Raw genomic sequence first — 19,010 nt, 5'->3', positions numbered from 1 at the left:
ATGAGAAATTTCAGTTTTAGAAACATCTGTTTGGATGAAGAAGCGGACGATAATCTTTAAATCCTAATGTTCAGGAATTGCAAAGCTCCGGATACACAATGGAAATCCCCAAAACAAAATATTTGAGATTGCATGGGCTCATTTCCAATTTTGTACGATATAGTATATGTGACCTCTTGTTTTTTCCAAAAGCTAACACAAGAAATAACCAGATCTAAGAATTTGGACAAACCACAGTTTCTCAAATTGGACCAGCAATATAGGCAACTTGTGCGAAAAAGGAGACATAAAATTTAGTTAGTATGCTAATACTTTGTGCCAAGACTTTTCCTTTTTCCTTTTTCAATACCAAACCCAGATTTTTTTTTTTTTTTTTTTGCTTCCAATAAACCAAAACCAGTTTCTTCTTTCCACTCACCCTAACCAGTGATTTCATTTATGATATCTAAAAATACTACCAAAATACTGACAAGATATTATTCAGTGACACCATTTCTATCAAACAACAACATTAATGGACATTCTTTTCAACCACAATTCTTTTAGGACCTTTGTGGAAAAAATGTGTGAAACCACGCCAAGATTTAAATCACGCTAATGGTTGCAGTACAAAATATGTGAAAGAATTGAACTATTGAAATGTAATAGAATTGAGATGAGAAAATGAACAAGCATCCTAAGATAATACCCTTGTAAGACATAGAAATTTGGATGCATTACTAATTTATAACCAACCACTGAGCAAGTTGGGAACCAAAACTCCAGCTTTTTCATAATTTTTATATTCTCACATTATAATTCAGAAGCCAATCTAAGAATTTCTATATTCTACCATGACTTCATAACTTTCATGTATCTATTCCGGGAGTTGTACTCACTAGTAATGCCCTGCATCTAATTATTCTTTCCGTGACATACCAACTCAAACAAGAACTGGTATCTGTAAATTTGAACACATTAGACTAGTTTTTTTTAACTACATAATAAAAGTGACATAACTCGACCCGCCCCCACTGTGCCCCGCAATAAAATGGAGTACATAAGGCGGTGTCGGTACTTTATCTACAAGAGTAGAGGCGGAGATGGTATAATAATTACAAACCCATTCCAGAGCAGGAGCGGAGTTGATATGACAAATTTTATAACGGGGCGGAGTAGGGTTTAGCCAAATCCGTCCCAACTTCGTCCCATTGCCATCCCTAAAGGAGTATATAAGTAGTTATCACATAATCTTAGACGGAAGAAATAAATTAATGAATTTTTTAATCATTCCAAATTATATCACATTCGCACAATTGATCTAACTTCTTAGTATTTTTCAGTTCTAATCTCACGTGTTCTATTTCCTATTTTATTCTCCTACATATCTTAGTACTAATGACTTCAAAGATCATATTTATAGACAAACACTTCTTACCAACGCCTGACTTGAACTCCTCCCCTCCTCTTAGAGAGGTTACACTAGTGGACTTTGGCAAGTCTAGTCATTTTTCAATCAAATAATTTTTGGGTAAATTACTCGGACATATCTTATGATTTGCCATAATTATAGGACCTTCTTTACAATTTTTGAAATTACACTGACCTCTCTAATAATGAAACGTTATTAGACAGACCTCTCTTTTTTAAAGTCAACATGACTAAAAGACGAAATTTGTTGATGTCACGTGCTGAATAAATTAAAATTTCTATATTACCTTAATTAAAGTAAGCTTATATACATACGTACAAAAAGGACTTAATGTCAAAAACTAATCAAACACAAAAGTTAATTAAAAAAAAAAACAAAAAGAGAGAAAGATAGTCCTAGTTGGGGGAGAAATAGACTTCAATGGAAGCATTCTTCCACTTATGGTATAGTACTTTTGTTAGAGATTTCATATAATAGGGAAATCACTGAGAGTGAGAGAGTGGTGGTGGTTAACAGTGGTGGAGATAGAAATGGGAAAAAGTGGGGTGTGCGGTGAATTTTGGAGGAAAATTTCCCATAATCAATCGTTATTCACCCGTATGTGTGATTTAATCGAAAAACAAGTGGATTGAAACCTAATTCAGATCTAAAAGTTTAATGCAAATGGATGGGGACAAAAATATTTGTTTAGAGAGAGAAAATACTACTCAACTCCAATTAATAATGAATAGTTCATTTGATGGTCCGTCATTAGGAAGAGCCAGGAGGGGAGGCCTGTACAATAATGTTTCAATATTAGTGATGCCAGTGTTATTTTAAAAATTATAGGTGAGCTCCTTATAATTATGGTAAACCATGGGGAAGCTTCTTGTAATTAACCTATAATTGTTTTGATTTACTTTTTTGCCCTTTATGATTGCAAAGGTGATTTGGCGGTCCAGCGGGCGTGGCAAAAGTGGGAGGGACATATTCAGTGGAGAGGAGAGGAGAGAAATTCAAACAAGCGAACCCTAGGCTACCTTGCCCTCGGCCTAGGTGGTCGGTCTGACGGCCCAAAACAGAGTTAGCTCTCGCGCTACCATCGTCGTTGGTTCTACCGGTAAGCTTCTCTCTCGCAAACCCTAGTTATTGATAATCAATTTCGTGGGTTTAAATACACGTTTTTTCTTATGCATCAAATTTTCCATTTTGATATATAGGGTTTTTGTGCATTCTATATTGATATATTTATGCACATTTTTTTAGGAAGTAGTTAGATATTCCACACATTTGTAGTCGGAGATATTTATACTTTATTGATATCTCAACTGAATGCCAGTTACTACAAACTCTTCTACTAGGTGATAAATCTGCATTGCAATCAGGTTACCATTCAATTGGCACTCGAATTACTCGTCAAATTAGTTTTTTATTTTTATTTTTATTTTTATTTTTATTATTATTGTTATTATTTTTTTGTATATTTCAATTTGCTTTTGATTTATATAAACCAAAAATGAAGTTCATTACAGCGTTTTTCCAGTATGATCTTATATCCAAGATCTTCAAATTGTTTTCTTTTATTTTGACATCCATACTGTTGTATGATCTATCACTGTAATGATACCTGTAGTGGAAACAAAAAAGAAAAGGAACACTATCATTCATAAAAAGCTTTAAGAAACTGCCAAAAGAGTGTTTACATTACTCTCTCGTTCAAAGTTTTTGGATACTTGGCTATCAAGCACTAGTATAAGGTGTATTGAAGAAAGAGGTCGCTGGTTGTTGCATTTCATTTCATCTCTTTTTCCCCTTTTTTTAAAGTGAAATTGAATTTTGAATTATAAAAATTGTACAGCCTTTTGCTGTTTGTGTGATGTTGGGCTGTAAGGTGAACCAAGCTACTCAAGATTGGTTCATAACTTGTTCGTTAGATGCTAGGCTGACATTGACTCGTGAGATGAACAACTAAAAGTTGTTCACGTTTTAAATCTTGTTAGCTGCTTGTTAGCAAATCATACATGATCACATTTTGGAGCTCCTTGATTTTTTGAGCTTGGAACTTCTCACATTTTCAAGCGGATCTTAAGCAAGCGATAAATAGGACCCACTCTGTACATTTGTGCTCTTAACTCGGTGCATCTTTATTTATTAATAAAATAGATGGTAACAATAATGGTTTCTTGTATCTTCTTTTTAGTGTTAAATACCGGAGCTTCTATAGAGACCTTATTGATAACTGTTTTTGCAACTGATTTCAGAATAGCGCCTGTTAGCCTGTAATGGCAATCGTTGATCCCCCACCTTCTTTGGAGATCTTAGGTACCTCTTTACTGCTTAACAAATGTTAACGTTTTTTCTTGTCTTTTTTTTTTTAATTTTTGTCTAACCTTCTTCCCAGTTAGAGAACCAGAGCAGTTTTCCCTTTGGACTGGTCCCCCTTTTAGCGATGGTCAACCTGGTCTCAAGCTTGAAAGAGTTCCATGCACCAGTTCTAAGTTTAGTGAAGATGGATCTAAACTCATGGTGATGAAATCTGATTCTGTAATTAGCATCTATGATTGCAGAAGCTCCAAAGAGATAAGATCCTTTGAAGTCCCAAATGTTCTTGCAGCAACCTTGTCCCCTAATGGGACTTACCTACAAACCTTCCAGAAATCCTCTTCACCACAGGAAAAGAATGTGATCTTGCGGAAGACAGAGACTGGTGATTCTGTTTATGATCTATTTCAGAAGAACATGATAAAAACAACGTGGTATTTTGTATTCTCCTTTCTTTTCTTTTTTAATTTTTTTATTAAGGCACAGGATTACTGTGACACATCTATGGGATTATCTTTGAAAATGAAAATTTGAATCCTTCATTTCTAAGAATTGGAACTTGAACTTCAATTGTTTGATTTTTGAACACTTCAGGCCTTCAATAAGATTTAGCTCTGATGAAGCACTTGCTTGCCGTCTAGCAACAAATGAGATACAATTTTTTGATCCTGAGGATTTCTCAAAAGGAATTATATATCGACTTCGAATTCCAGGAGTAGCTGCACTAGAGCTTTCTAAGACACCTGGGTCCCATGTGGCTGCATTTGTTCCAGAATCTAAGGTTTGTATCCCATAGCTCCAGACTGCTTATAGGAAATTATTGAAGACAACATTGAGAAGTTGGAATATATAAGGAATAGATTTAAACTGTGTTCTAGATGGTTGTTGTGCATCCATATTTAATTACAAGCTGGACCTTTCCATTTTTAGGTCACTCTTTGAACTTAATAAAAGCAAAAAAATGTTAAATAACTCTTTGGATTAAGAATCATGCAGAAGTTTGCATCTGTTAGAATTGCTAACAATCAATTTTCAAACTTTAGTTTCTGTCTCCAATGCGACGAGTCTTATTATGAACCAAGACAAGCATATGAAATTGAAAATTTTAGAGTAAAAAGTCAAAGATGAATGATATTTTGAAATGTAAAGAATTTTCAAATGAATTGCATGGTGCAAAATAATTAGATTTATTAGAGTTTTCGAAAATTAGAACTTGAATCCATTCCTTAGAAGTATGAACTATAATTTTAATAATCTGATAAAATATTCTATCACAGTTTTCTTGGAGTTTGAAAGACCATTGAATGGCCAGCATCCATCTAATCTAGAGCGATAATTTTCGTTGCTATTGAATAGGTGCATCAATTTTATCAAGTATATTTGTAATTTCTATTTTATCTATCTATCGATCTATCTATCTATTATTATTTTGGTGGTGGTGGGTTAACGTTGCAAACTCCAACAAGACCCTCCCCTAAACCGCCCCAAGGTTGAGTAATTGAACTTCATTAGCTTATTTATCTCTTCTGTAGGGGATTCCCGCCAGTGTTCAGATATTTGCTTGTGGGAAGGACTCCCAGAATCAACCTCTTGCTCGACGAAGTTTCTTCCGTTGTTCAACTGTGCAGCTGAGTTGGAACTATGGCTCTACAGGGCTTCTAGTTGTGGTGCAGTCAGATGTTGATAAAACCAACCAGAGTTACTATGGAGAATCAAAACTAAACTACTTGACAACAGATGGAACCCATGAAGGCCTTGTGCCTCTTCGTATGTCATCTTTTTCTTATGTTATGAACGTGTTTATAAAACTTTGATTTCTCTCTATAATTGATTGCCTGATGGAGACATTGGCAGGTAAAGAAGGGCCTGTACAAGATGTTCAATGGTCATATTCCGGTTCAGAATTTGCTGTTGTTTATGGATGTATCCTTCGCTTTGCAGCATATTACTGAGAGATCATGTTTTTTGATAGAAAAATCAGTAAAAGATCTCAAAGTTCAAGGAGAACTGTCACCTCTTTTAGGACAATCCATTGAGTGGAGGGTAACAAGGAATGATTTTAAATAATTAAATCTAATAGGAGAAATGGCTTATGATAGAAAAGAATGGAAAAAGAGAATCCGTGTTGCAGACGCCGTTCATACGGGATAAAGGCAATACTAATATAGTGGCACATTGACTTCCACGAGCATTATACCTTTTCTGCAGTGTCAAGCAGAAGATTAGTGCCCACTTTTTAATGGATTACACAAAACATTATCCAGTTTTGAGCTGTTCTATTTAATCTCGAGCGTGTTTACTATTAGTTGTGTGGGCCTCATCCAGTGGTGATCTCAATCGTGACATGCATCCTGTAATAGGTGATTAATGCTGAAGAATCCATGCATCAGTTCTGAGTCGAATGCAAGACTTATTTTTTCTTCTTAGATACTACACATTTTTTGTCTGGGTGTTCTTACTGGAATCTTTAGAGGGTTAATAAAGGCAATTTAGGATAACTATTTAAAATTATATATTGCTATTAAACCACCCATACCACGGTAGGTGAAAGTTCTGTTTCTTTTCTTGCTTCTGTGCATATTTTAACTGTTCCTTGACGTACTTTAGTCATGCCTTCAAAGGCCACGGTGTTTGACAAGAAGTGCAATCCTCTACTTGAGCTTGGAACAGGCCCTTATAATACTATCAGGTGGAACCCAAAAGGGAAGTGTATCCTTTTATAAGTTAATTGTATTGTACTTTTCAATGTGAACTTGTATACTTTTTCTGGGAAGTGAAGATGGCCTTAAGACTGCTTATTATTATACTTTTACAATTTCATCTGTGGCCTTAATTACCTTTTTACAGTTTTATGTTTGGCTGGCTTTGGAAACTTGCCTGGTGATATGGTATGTTGTTTTTAATGGTTACTTTCTGTTTCATCTCTGATTCTCGAATGGGTTCTTATTGTAATATGTGGCTTGTACGTGGTCTCGTCAGTGGATTTTGGACGCCCTCATTCTAGGTCTAATTTGAGACTATTAATTGCTATTTTCATCTTTAAGTGATATGTTTAACTTTGGAGGCTTGAATATTATTCAGTTATGCTATTAGCTATGTCTAAAGCACGTTGGAGGACTAGTTTAAGTGTTTCTGATCATATTGATGCTTTAACTGCATAGATCTTTTGGTAAGGACTGTCTTCTTGACAGGACATACTACTTAACTGTATCTGATGTTCAAGCAAAGCGCATAACGAACAACATAGTTAGGCAACCACTTGGTTGCTAACTGCTTTCTTGCTGTGGCATTCATTAGTTAGTTGCATGACTTCCACCAGTCTGGTAAGGATTAGGCAGGCAGTTGGTGGTCTGGATAGGCGATAAATGCTTCACCACTCGAGTTATAGTGGGAGGGGGATTCAGATATGGCACTGTTATTAAAGAATGCTTCACATACAAACAAGCCAATTTAGATTTATATGAAGTTTTCTAACCTATTCACTAGAGGCTATGGGTGCAGTGATTTATTTTGTTATTTTATGACAGTATAGTCGAATGGAGGTATGGGATTCATCTAGCCCGCTAAGTAGTTAGCGCAAGGTTTTGCTTAGTTGGGTTGAATTATAAGTTTAGCTGAATGACATTTATAGATGTTTTCTGTACATGAAAAGACACTAATGCTTTGTTCGGTAGGAAGGAAGGAAGAGGTGTGGAAAGAAAATAGGAGGGATGTGTCATCCTTCCTTCTTTACAAATTTTCATCCGTCCAAAACTGGGCGGAAGAGGAAGGAAGAAAAGTGGACTATTATAGAAGTTTTAAATTAAATAATATCCTAAATTACACGAGTTTTAAAGTACAGTATTATCCTATAAATTAACATATTATACGTATTACTAGACATAATGGTAAAAACAATTTAAAATTTTATCTTTCCTTCTCTCTTAACGAACATAATAAATTGTGAGCTTAATCTCTTCTTTTCCATCCAACTAAACAAAAAGAAGGAAAGACACAATCTCTTCCCTAGGAATATCTCATTCATCCCTTCTTCTCTCCCTTCCATCCAAATTTATTCTTTCCTACCGAACAAAGCATAACATTAGTATGTTGCTATCGGGTTGCTCAGATAACTCCACTACAAAATCTCTCTCTCCATATGTGTTTGTATGTTTACTTGCATGGCTGGGGTTGGAAGTCGGGGGACTTTGGTTGTCAGTCTGGATGTCTGTCTATCCATATGCTAAGCTAAGGTTTTTTTTTTTTTTTTTTTTTGTCCTAGTTGGTACTCACACACATTTGTCTCTTCTGAGATTTGAACCCCTGACCTCCCTTTGGGAAGTAAGAGGCTGATACCGCAAGGCCACTGGCCCATTGGTAGCTAAGCTTTTATGATCTCTCCTGCATAGTCAACTTGCATATTTTTCTTGTCAAATGCCTTTTTTTTCCCCTTTATTTTAAGTTGAAGTAGCTCCCTAAGTATTTACTTTAGGTATCAACAATATCTCCAGTTTCTGTCTCAATTTTATGCTCATTTATGTTCAGGCATTTTGGGACTACATGGAGAAAAAGCAGCTACGGACCACAAAGGCTGAATGCTCAGTGACAAGTGAATGGTCTCCAGATGGATGCTATTTCATGACTGCCACCACAGCTCCAAGACTACAAGTTGACAATGGGTATGTTGAGTTTTAACTGTTCTATGTGTATTGTGTGACTGGGAAAGAGCGTCTTTAATTTCATTTCACTATAATTATTTGGGTTTAATTCATTTAGATCCCCTGTAGTTTGTCAATACTTCAATGACACACTCCCACATTTGCAAAATTTCAGTCAGACACCCTACTTTTTCTGACACACATCAGTGTCCCCCTCCTTCAACGGTCAAAGTTGGTCAGAGACACTTTTTGCTCACATCAACAAAAAAATAAATTATAATACCCAGATTGCCCTCCAACAGTCATGTTTGGCTACAGACTTGCCTATAGACTATATACAGATAAAAAAAAAAAACTAATTTAATAAAATAGTGTCATTTGAGTCTTCTTTTTCCCCAACAATGAAAACACACAACCCTTTGTTCATGACCGGCCAGTTCCACCAGGATTTCCGACCACATAACACCATTAAGTCTTCAAAATCTCTCCACGAATCAATTCCCCATGAACCAAGCTGCAAAGATATTTAAAAAAATCTGTCAAAATCTTGGCCCATATTGGCCTTTCCCAACCTAGAAAAGTTCTGGGTTTCATAACCTCCATCCCACCATTTCTTCGAATCTGACCCACTGCACTTCAATTTAACTCATCAAGTTCATCATTCTCTTCAATATAACACTGAAATTATCTAATAAAACCATAAATTCAACCATATGTATCCTTCGAGCTCGCAGATCATATTGAGAGCGTACTCAGTCTGGTATTCATTCTCCGGTATTGGGTGTCCAAATTCAGCGAAGAATTGGGGAAGACTCGCCAGTGACTGCTGTAGACCGTCTGACCATGTGAAAGGGAGATGAGACGGTCAAGAAGGTTGAGAATTTTGTAACTCATTATGCTTCTTCTCTGGTACAATTCTCTGCAAGACCTTCACCGCCATGAAAGGAGGCGACCTTGAAAAAGAATAAGATACAAATTAGTATGAGAAATTAAAGCTTGAGAAACGGTAACTAAAGGAACAATTAAGTAAAATTGGTTGTATTCAAGCTTGAAGATCGTGTTGAAGATACCCAACTCACGCGTGACGGCAACGGTTCAGCTGAAGAAGATGTCGGCAATGACGCAGAGCAGCGGAGAGCCACCATCCTCCGCTGTGAAGTCAAGTACACTCACGCCCTGACTTATCAAAAACAAAGTACACTCACGCCCCGTCCCATCCCAATACATAACTCGGCCACCGGTGTCTTTGATCTGGCTTAGCTCGTCCTTGTCCGGCGTTACAACGGTGACTACACAGTCGTAGATTCGAAGGCGTTGAAGTACGGAATTCGGTGCTCGCATTGGCAACTCACGGCTCTTGCAGAGAACCCAACCTCAAACAAGCTCTCACCGGTGTTCATGGTCGCTGGAGTTGCTTCGCCAGTTGGGTCTCTCTCAGTATATATATACATACTGAAGCTCACCACCCATGGATGTAGATACGTATGAATGTATATGTATTGACTGAAGCAGCAAGGTGAACCCCCTTTAAGCAACTCTCTGCGTGTGTGTGTGTGTACCTGGACTCGTTAGAGAAGGCCAGAGTATCCGTGTCGACACGACACGACACGGACACGGACACGGGATATGTGTCTGACCCTCCATTTTTCAATCGGACACGGCTGATGACGAAAATACATAAAATGATGTGTACTTTGATGCTTGTGAAGGGTTAGGAATTTTTTTCTTTTTTTTTTTGTTAAATCTGCAGGCATATGAAGGTTTCTGTTTCAACAATGGCCGTTTGGTCTGAAGGTGAAGACGACTTGCTGTTTATGAACCCACACGCGCTGCTTTTGTGCAATTTTTTGTGCCATCTTGTGCGTGGTTTCACGAACTTAATATCTAACCTTTTAACGGCCAGGATCACAACACCTGTTTATTTGGATCTGGAAAGATAAGAGACATTGGGACACAGCTGTAAAAAGTCTTGCATCTCACGTGGAAAAAAGGACCTGCTGTGGACTTTTGACTCGGCTTCCTTTTATGGTTACAGCTGTAACTTTGCTTTTATGGTACTGCTATATGAATCGGCTTCCTTTTTAATTGGGCTTTTGACTTGTACAGGCCCAAAACCCAAGCATCAATCCATGACTGAGATGCACATACAGAGACATATAAGCCCATATTGAATTAGTCATCCTTTTTTTTTGTGCTTTGACTTGTACAGGCCCAAATGCCAAGATACAGAGGCATATTAGCCCAAGCCCAAACTCGCCCTTGGTTAAACAAAAAGAGCCCTACAGCTCAGAATTTCTTATTTACAGGTTCCATAAAAACAGCAGTAACAGGGGAATGCATAGCCATGACATGCCACCTATCAAATGAGGCAAACAAATGCAGTAATAATTATAAAATTCTTATAAAAGAGTACAATTGATATATATATTTTTAGTTTTAGGATTAATGTCTCAAACATAACTTACAAATTTTTCTCTTTTTAAAGTGTCCAAGTACCCGTGTCCAATATTTGGACACTTTTAATCCGAGTCCCCGTGTCCTGAAAATTGATAGATTGACGAATCCGACTCCTAGACACGCACCCGTGTCCGACACCCATACCCGAGTCCGGGTAACATAGGTGTATATATATAGACGACGGAGATGCGCGGTTGCAAACCTTGGTATTCTTTATTTGGGTAAAATAATACTTTGACTGGAGCGTTTGGTTCAACGAATAGGGTAATTGTTGGTGGGAGATAAAATCATAAAAGGTGTTTGGTTAAAACTTATTTAGAAAATTGACAAAAGGGTATATTAGTTATTCAATTCATTTCTTTGGCTTTGTCAGCCGACAATGTCTGACTGAATTTTTGCAATTGGGGGGGGGGGGGGGGGGGGGTGGGTTCTCTTTGAAGTATTGACAAACCAGAAGGGGTCTAAATGAATTAAACGTTGATGTATGGAAGAGCAATACAAAGATGTGATAGAAATGAATGATGGAACTCTTGAGATAGCCTACCAAGAAAGTGATGTGGATTGTTTCGTTGGTAGGAACCCTTTTCAGTGGGCCTCTAATAAAATCACAGCGATAAGAGGTTTCTAGCTGATTAGTCTTAGGTGTTATGGGTGGGCCTTGGCGCAACGATAAGGTTGCTCCGTTGTGATTTGGGGTCACGGGTTCGAAATTGGAAATAGCCTCTCCATGCGGAGGCAAGGCAGCGTAAATTTGACCCTCCTCAAACCTCGCAACGGCAGGAGCCTCGTGCACTAGGCTAGCCCTTTTTTAATCTTAGGAGTTCAACTTTCTTAACCATAACCATTTAGGGTTATTTAGTTGTAACCAGTTCATAGTACCCCTTTATTTTTAATGGGGAAATACAAGTCAGACTCACTGTCAGAGTTGCCACATACCAAGTATAACTCACAAATTTAGTTTTTTTTTTCTTTCCTAACAAAGATGGTATAAGCTTGTTTTATTTTCCCCATATTTGTTGATCTGTGCATGATAACAAGGTACATAGTCAGGGTGGACCGGTGGAGGGGTATTAGTCAGGTCATAAGTAAACAAAATTTTCACATATTTATTTTCGTCTTATTGAAGGATTAAAATTTTTCACCACAATGGATCATTGTACTTCAAGAAAATGTTTGACAAGTTGTATCAGGTCAGTGAGTTTTAGATTATTTTCCTAATTAGATCCTGAATCAGCATGCTTTATACAGTTCCTTGATTGTTTCTGTTAAATATTCACACAGGCTGAATGGAAACCAGAGTCACCAGATAAGTTTGGTGAAATTGCAGAACTTCTGAAGTCTATGGACTCATTAAAGGTTGAAGAACCCAGACCACGAGGTTCTTATTCTTGTTTAGAATTGCTGAAATTTTTTTTCTTTTAAATTCTGTTGTATTTTTGTATTTGAGTAATAAACAGACTTAAATCCTTTCAGGACAAGGGGTAAAGACCTCCCAGGCATCTGCAAAAGCGACCTCTTCCAACCCGCCTGCCCAGAAACCTGCTGCATATCGCCCACCTCATGCTAAGAATGCAGCTGCCATTCAGGCAGAGGTAGCATAAATTTTCTTTTCATTTCTTCATGTTTAACGTGATTTATTTCTCAATTGTCACTGGTAAAATTGGGTGGCTTGAGCTTTCATTCTAATGATTTATAAATTCATTAGTTGGTTTGGTGGGGTGGTTATATTTCTTTAATGTCATTCTGACGATTTTTAGTATATTTCTAATGACAGCTTTTTGGAGGAAGTCCCACGCAGTAAGTACTGTATTAACCTGTTAATTTTTATTTATATAATTTTCATGTTCCTGTTGCTAGCTCTATTGTTAACTGATTTCCATGTGTTGCATTAATCTAGAGAAATGAGCAAGAATGCTTTGAGAAACAAGAAAAAAAGGGAGAAACAAAAGGAGAAAAAGGCTGCTGAGGCTGCCAACGCTACATGATTGCTCTGAAATGGCCCTTCACTGCATCATAAGTGATCAACCAGGATACCTTACCTTGTTATCTCGAGGCACTGGGCTTGGATTTTAGTACAACATGCATTCTTGATCGGTTCTTAACGTACTACTGTTTCTCCAGCAGGAATTTGTCTCTTTTTTTTTAATTATTATTATTTTATTTTTTTTGGGGGGGTGGGGGGTTTAAGTAGGATTTTGGCCTTTTTTTTCTTTATAAAATTTTGATGTGATTGGATGCAAATATATAGGAGGTTTTCACTTGAGGTCTAATCGTTTTAACTGAAGTTCATAAAAGGGATGAAGGATGTTTTAGAAGATGTGTAACATTATTAGCTTGTGGTGGTATTATATTTTGACTTGGAACTGCTGGAAAGATGTCTTTGTTTTGCTTGATTTTGTTGAATCATTTTCAACAAATTACGTGCTTCAAATAGATATAATGCCAGTTCATGAGACCAATTTCAAATTAATCTGCATGTCTTGTTGACCTGCACTTCAGCACCTAAACGAAAAGAGGGGTGACAATGAATCACCCTTTTTAAGGTCACCAGTAGGAATGATGTTCTCGGTGAACCCTAACCAAAACAAAGAAAATGATGTTATGCAATGCACAAGGCAAGGCAAGGATCCTTTTCAGGCATTGCCATCTAATTCTCTTTAGCACAGGGGTCTAGATCCTGGTTCAAAACATGCCCAAACTTGGACAAAAACAGTTTTGAGTAACAAATAGCAATTAATTCTAGCATTTTTCTTTAGTGGAGAAATGCCATCCAAAATTAGCTTAGCGTGAAAATAATTGCATTTACACCTACACTTCTTTACGCACACCTAGGCAAAAGATGACATGCAAAAGTGTATAGTTTGACGCACAACTATAGAGTAATGCTATTAAGAAGTCATTCTCATAAGAAGAGCAATGCGCTCTCTATATTTATTCATAATTGGATAATACAGTTTTTTTAATTTATGAAAAGTCAAATCAATTATTTAATATATCTAAAATAAAATAAAATAAAATAAAGGAAAGCACGTGACTCTTCCATGAGAGGGAGCTCTTAAGAGCCAGCCATTACTCCAATCAAAAATTGTCGGCCAACCAAAAATCACTTTAGCTGATCCACTAAAAATCATTTTCCTTCCACCAATCATTCCCACGTTTGTTAAGTTCGTAGCAACAGGGAAAATCAAAACCAACAAGAAACATTGGAGGCCGAAATAATTAAATTAATTAACAAAATTATCCAGTGAACTCGAAATGTACTGTTTCATTATAGATCATGCCATTAAAACCCATTGCATGAAACAAACCGCAGGCTAGGACAAGCCAGCTTGGTGTAACAAATTCTTCAAGAACGACCAAATGAAGCTCCCATGGAGATTTTCTAGCATCTCAAAACTTCAAGTCAGTTGTCCATGTACCTTGCACACTAGGGTGATTGGTTACATGTCTTGTCTTCAGCTTCACCACCTTCCTTCCCAATGCATTCCTTAACCTGGTTGCATGTAAAAGTATGTCTTCTGGAGTCATGTTCTTCACACATATAACCCGCTCGTTCTTGTTTCCTGTATTTTAAACAAAAGGAAACACGGTTAAAATCTTGTATTTTAAACAAAAGAAAACACAGTTTAAACCAGAGAAAATTAGTCACCAGCATGCAGCCATTCCAAATGTATACACCACAAACAGACACAGAGAGAGATTAATGTTTTATGATCCAAAATGACAAAAAATAGTTCCTGTAGTATCGACCGTAGATCAACAAACAAGAACTTCAAAACGTGGAGGCCATATCCATAAGAAGAAAGAGCATGAAAAACTAAGGCAAACAAAACAGGCTGGAACTTTTAAGTACATTAAACAACAAAGAAAATAATACCTAACTGACCCCAAAGAGCAGTCCCAAGTGTTCCCTGCACGTTCTGTGCGTTTTCCTAAAAATTATCTTAAACTTTTCAATTTTAATAAATAAATAAATAAACTGTTTCCCCAGACTCCTAAAATCTTATGCCAGAAATTTACCCCCGACTTCTAAAAACTTGTGCCAGATAACATTCAGTTCTCACCAAAAAAATGTGTTTCACAATAATTTTGTTTTGCGGTCTTGGACCACATGTTCACAAGTTACCTTTATATTAGTAAAACAAACTACCTGTGTCAAAAACCTCCTAAACAGCTACTGAAAAACGAGCTTGAAGCTTAACTTCAGCAGCCTTCCCTATCACGGCAATAAGTTCACAGGTTCAAGCCAAGTATTACAACACAGAAGGTTAGTTCTAACTGCAACTTAGCTCTATGATGGTATGTCATGTGACAAATAAGAATATGGATTCATTGGGGTAGGCGGTAATCACCAGATGCATGGATAGAAATTTGATGAATAGAACTCCGTGAATTGTTACCATAAGCTTGGGCTTAGGCCCTCCCAACAACAAGAATTGAGAATATCAAATTAAATGGGCATCTGTTCAAACATTTCCTTTGGTTGCAAATCATTTTGTTAAGAAGAAGCAAATAATTTAACCAGTTGCCCGGTACAAATCAAATTTAAATCACATTGCTTTATATGCATTGCTTCTCCAACAATGTTAATCATGGAGCTGGGTTATCTCTCAAGAAGTCTGTACACTCGGATGACCTGAAATCAGTCATCTATAAGCCAATCAATCAAAAAAGTTTAACAATTATACATAACGCGATATTTTTATTATGCTATGGCCATATCAGTGTCTTAAGAAAAAGGACCTTGCACAAAGCATAAACATACACATATAGATATATATATATATATATATATATAGTGTGTGTGAGAGAGAGATAGAGAGGAGGTCTTACTGTAAGAGCCTTTTAAATGTGGATGCTGACCACGAATGAGCTCCGTGACCACCTCCAGCTGAGGATTACTCTCTTTAATGGCCGGCAAATGAGATTCCATAAATGCCCTACAACATTATCGAAGAGCACCACCGGATAACTAAATTTTCGGATTTAATGACCAGCACAGAAATAGAAATTCTGACAAGCTGTAAAATCTCGAGGCATGGGAAAAAAAATCTAAAATAGCTCATCATGATATTATATATATTAAATTGCCTTACCGTAGAATACTGTAAAGCTAAGAAGTCCAAATATCACGAGTAAGCATAACCAATTCAAATACAAAACATCACTACTAAGCATAAATAGCACAAGCACCAATTGGGTGACCAAAAACTTCAATAAAATGTGACAGGTTGTCCGAATAATAAATAAAGGCCAAAATTAGAGAGTGATTACATGATTCTGATTTATTCTGTATAATGAATGAACATATTAAAATAAGAAGGTTTATAGGATAACACTTGTGACTGTGGAGGGGAAAGAAAAACACAAAAATGGATCCACAAGAAACTGAACATTCTGATTCACAGTGTTCCCAAATTCAAGCATTTCAATGAACAACTTGGATTAGGTTTTGGTATAAACTATATAAAAGTCTATAGGGGGTTGTTTTGATTGTTTAGAGGTGGTTTAATTCAAAACCACAACAGTGTTTAATGTACCTAAATTAAGAGAACACATACAATTATAATGAGAATATAGCGACCCTTCTTGTTGTACTATCCTTTCAATGGTTCCTCAATATGCTCCTTTTCAAATAAATTGCAATTTAGTAAAAAAAAAATTAAAAAAATTTCACAGGGAGAGATATATAAACTGGCCATGGATCTGTCTTCACAACTTTGTGCTGAGTGATTGGTGAAAAGCTAAACATACTACAATTAGCCATCTACAACACAAAATTGATAGATAACATTTGTTCAGGAAAGAAATCGTAACCTAGGAACAAGAGCCCGTTTCAAGATTGGCAATGCAATAAGATGCAAATAACTGGTTCCAATAATGTCAATTTTGTATATGATAATGCAATGCAAGGTACAACAAAATTATGATCATCCTATCATTTATTCGATCAATTGAAGTATTTTTACAATTGATAAAAGAATATTCATCATGATTTACAAAGAAGGCACACCTGATACCCCTGCTACTTCCTCCCCAATCACAGTAGCACACAATTAGCTTTTGTAGTTGCCAAACTCCTCTCTGTGCCATCTGAGAAACAAAATCTGTAAAAGTGAACAAAGACTTTGAGAGATAACAAAAAGAATAGCATATTTCAGCTATTATTAAAAAATATACATATAAAGCAAGCTACTAATGAGTTGAACATCTGAAGTTATTCCCATAATGAGCATAAAAAAATAAATAATAATAATAATAATAATAATAATAAAATATTTACATGCTGATAGGATAGCTGCCAAAAGACCATCAGACATCGAACAACAACTATGTTTACTAACCAAACAAAAGATGATTAGAAAGATTAGGTCGTAGAAGGGACATTTGAAGAAGGAAGGGTATCTTGGGTCCCACATAAAGCAGCAAACCATCCTTGAAACATATCCATCCAATAAGGCACATTAATTTCATGCATAACTGAGAATCGTACAAAATCAATCTAGTTCCGATATATAATCATCAAAAGTTGATGACAAAGATGCACAGTGTCTATATATTTCTCATTTTCAAACAAAGTTGTTGTAGCCAATCTAATTCAAGTGGCCATTTTCGATTCGATAGATATTTTCATCATCATCATTTACCTTTTCTATTATATACACACACAAGGGGAGATCCAGGATTTCTCAATGGGGTGGGCTAAATCAATATATATCAACCAAAATCAACTGTTGTTTAATTCAATTTAAGTTAACTAACAATGTTTCTTTAGACAATTGACTGATTAAGGCATAGAAAATCCTAATTGGGTAATTAATAAAAAAAATTACCAATTTATTTCTGACCAATTCACCACTTAGTACCCTATCTCTTCTTTTGACCAATTTACTAATCCTATTTGAGAATCTACTAGTGGAAGCAGAGTGTGAGGTAGTTCATGGCAAGCCCCTTCCAACACTATGGAATTCACTCAAAAGCATGCTTTTTGTAAGTATTTTAATTTTCAAGAAGTAACTTAAGTACTTCTGCTTGTCAAAGTTCTTGTTATGATTTTTTTTTTCTAGTTCTGAAAAGATTTCCATCTTCAAAAAGCTTGGCATGTTGATAAGAATTGTTTCAGATTCAATCTCTGCAGATTTCTAATCCAATTCAGATTCTTTTTCTTTTCTTTTCTTTTTTTTTTTCTTTTTTCATGCCCAGATTCAAATTTTCTTGTAGACATAATTGACAACAACAACAACAACAACAACAAAAAGTTATAGAAATAAATAAAAAAAATATTTGTTTTGCTGAAATAAAATGTAGATTACGGTGATTACCTCAAAATGCAATGCAAATTTTGTTACTTTATATTGTTAAAAAATAATTATTATTATATAAAAAAGATCATAAAAAAATTCACCAAATAGTATTTAGTTTGCAAAACAAGAATTACTGACCTTGATTAGTTGATTTAGAAAAAAATTTAAAACAAAACCCATACATACAAGTTAGTAGTTGCAGAGAGAGAGGGGGGGCAAGCTTGAGAGTTGAGAGACAGCGGGCCAGCGGCTGAAGCTTACGAACGGCGAACCCGAACTGGAACAGCGGACGATGGAAACTGAAAGATATGGGTTTTGATTTTTTGAACAATCTGAAATGATATGCCGATATGGGTTTTGATATTGTTGCACAGAGAAAGAGGGTTCAGAGTTGAGATCGAGAATAGAGACGGAGGCGATTGGGGAGGGTGAAATGATTTGCCCTAAAAATATATTTTTTTTCTGGTGGCCCATCATCCATGAGCCTATAAATTTTGAGGCCCTAGGAGACCGCCTTCGTCGCCTTGGGTCAGGGCCGGTCCTGGGCTTATTTAGCTTGGGGCCTTTATTTTAGCATGGTGGCTGAATTGACTTAGGTTTGATTGGGTGGGCTAATTTGGGGTGGGCTAATACTATTAATATTTTTTTTTTACTGGGCTAAAATTAATATAGTAAAAAAAAAAAAAAATTTTGGGTGGGCTCAAGCCCACCAGAACCGACCCTTACATCCACCTTTGCATACACATATGGAAGAACAAGAACAAGAACAAGAAAAGGTGGACGAGAGACAGACATATATACCTACGTGATTGTAAGTTCCGATCTTCCAGACTTTCCTGTCAAATGTCTATTTTCATCTTCCTTTTATTTATTGTATATTATAATAATGACAATCTGACT

The 19,010-nt window shown here is 36.3% G+C and overlaps 2 protein-coding genes across 5 annotated transcripts; one reads left to right on the top strand and one right to left on the bottom strand.

Annotated features, from left to right (window-relative positions):
* The first annotated feature begins 2,357 nt into the window (after window positions 1-2,357).
* LOC132275474 (eukaryotic translation initiation factor 2A) lies at window positions 2,358-13,179 on the top strand. 2 transcript variants are annotated; one of them, XM_059776980.1, is made up of 14 exons: window positions 2,358-2,510; window positions 3,652-3,712; window positions 3,792-4,146; window positions 4,307-4,493; window positions 5,245-5,479; window positions 5,567-5,635; window positions 6,320-6,421; window positions 6,560-6,600; window positions 8,237-8,370; window positions 11,933-11,996; window positions 12,088-12,184; window positions 12,280-12,398; window positions 12,581-12,603; window positions 12,704-13,179. In XM_059776980.1, the coding sequence occupies exons 2-14, from the start codon at window positions 3,673-3,675 to the stop codon at window positions 12,789-12,791; spliced, it is 1,554 nt and encodes a 517-aa protein (XP_059632963.1). In that variant the 5' UTR covers window positions 2,358-2,510; window positions 3,652-3,672; the 3' UTR covers window positions 12,792-13,179. The 2 variants fall into 2 exon arrangements, with proteins under 2 accessions (XP_059632963.1, XP_059632964.1); XM_059776981.1 differs by lacking the exon at window positions 2,358-2,510 and having other exon boundaries at window positions 3,796-4,146.
* Window positions 13,180-14,009: 830 nt separating this feature from the next.
* LOC132275475 (large ribosomal subunit protein mL43) lies at window positions 14,010-18,560 on the bottom strand. 3 transcript variants are annotated; one of them, XM_059776982.1, is made up of 4 exons: window positions 18,249-18,560; window positions 16,820-16,913; window positions 15,640-15,746; window positions 14,010-14,369 (listed from the first exon to the last, which is right to left on the bottom strand). In XM_059776982.1, exons 1-4 carry the CDS (start codon window positions 18,292-18,294, stop codon window positions 14,197-14,199), a joined length of 420 nt encoding a protein of 139 aa, XP_059632965.1. In that variant the 5' UTR covers window positions 18,295-18,560; the 3' UTR covers window positions 14,010-14,196. The 3 variants fall into 3 exon arrangements, with proteins under 3 accessions (XP_059632965.1, XP_059632966.1, XP_059632967.1); XM_059776983.1 differs by having other exon boundaries at window positions 18,297-18,559; XM_059776984.1 differs by having other exon boundaries at window positions 16,820-16,899; window positions 18,297-18,559.
* Between the last annotated feature and the right edge of the window lie 450 nt (window positions 18,561-19,010).

Source organism: Cornus florida, unplaced genomic scaffold (genome assembly GCF_030987335.1).
Source record: "Cornus florida cultivar Cherokee Brave unplaced genomic scaffold, ASM3098733v1 CherokeeBrave_3.0.0_Hap2_Chr09, whole genome shotgun sequence".
Lineage (NCBI taxonomy): Eukaryota > Viridiplantae > Streptophyta > Magnoliopsida > Cornales > Cornaceae > Cornus > Cornus florida.
This window is presented reverse-complemented; position numbering and strand designations above follow the sequence as displayed.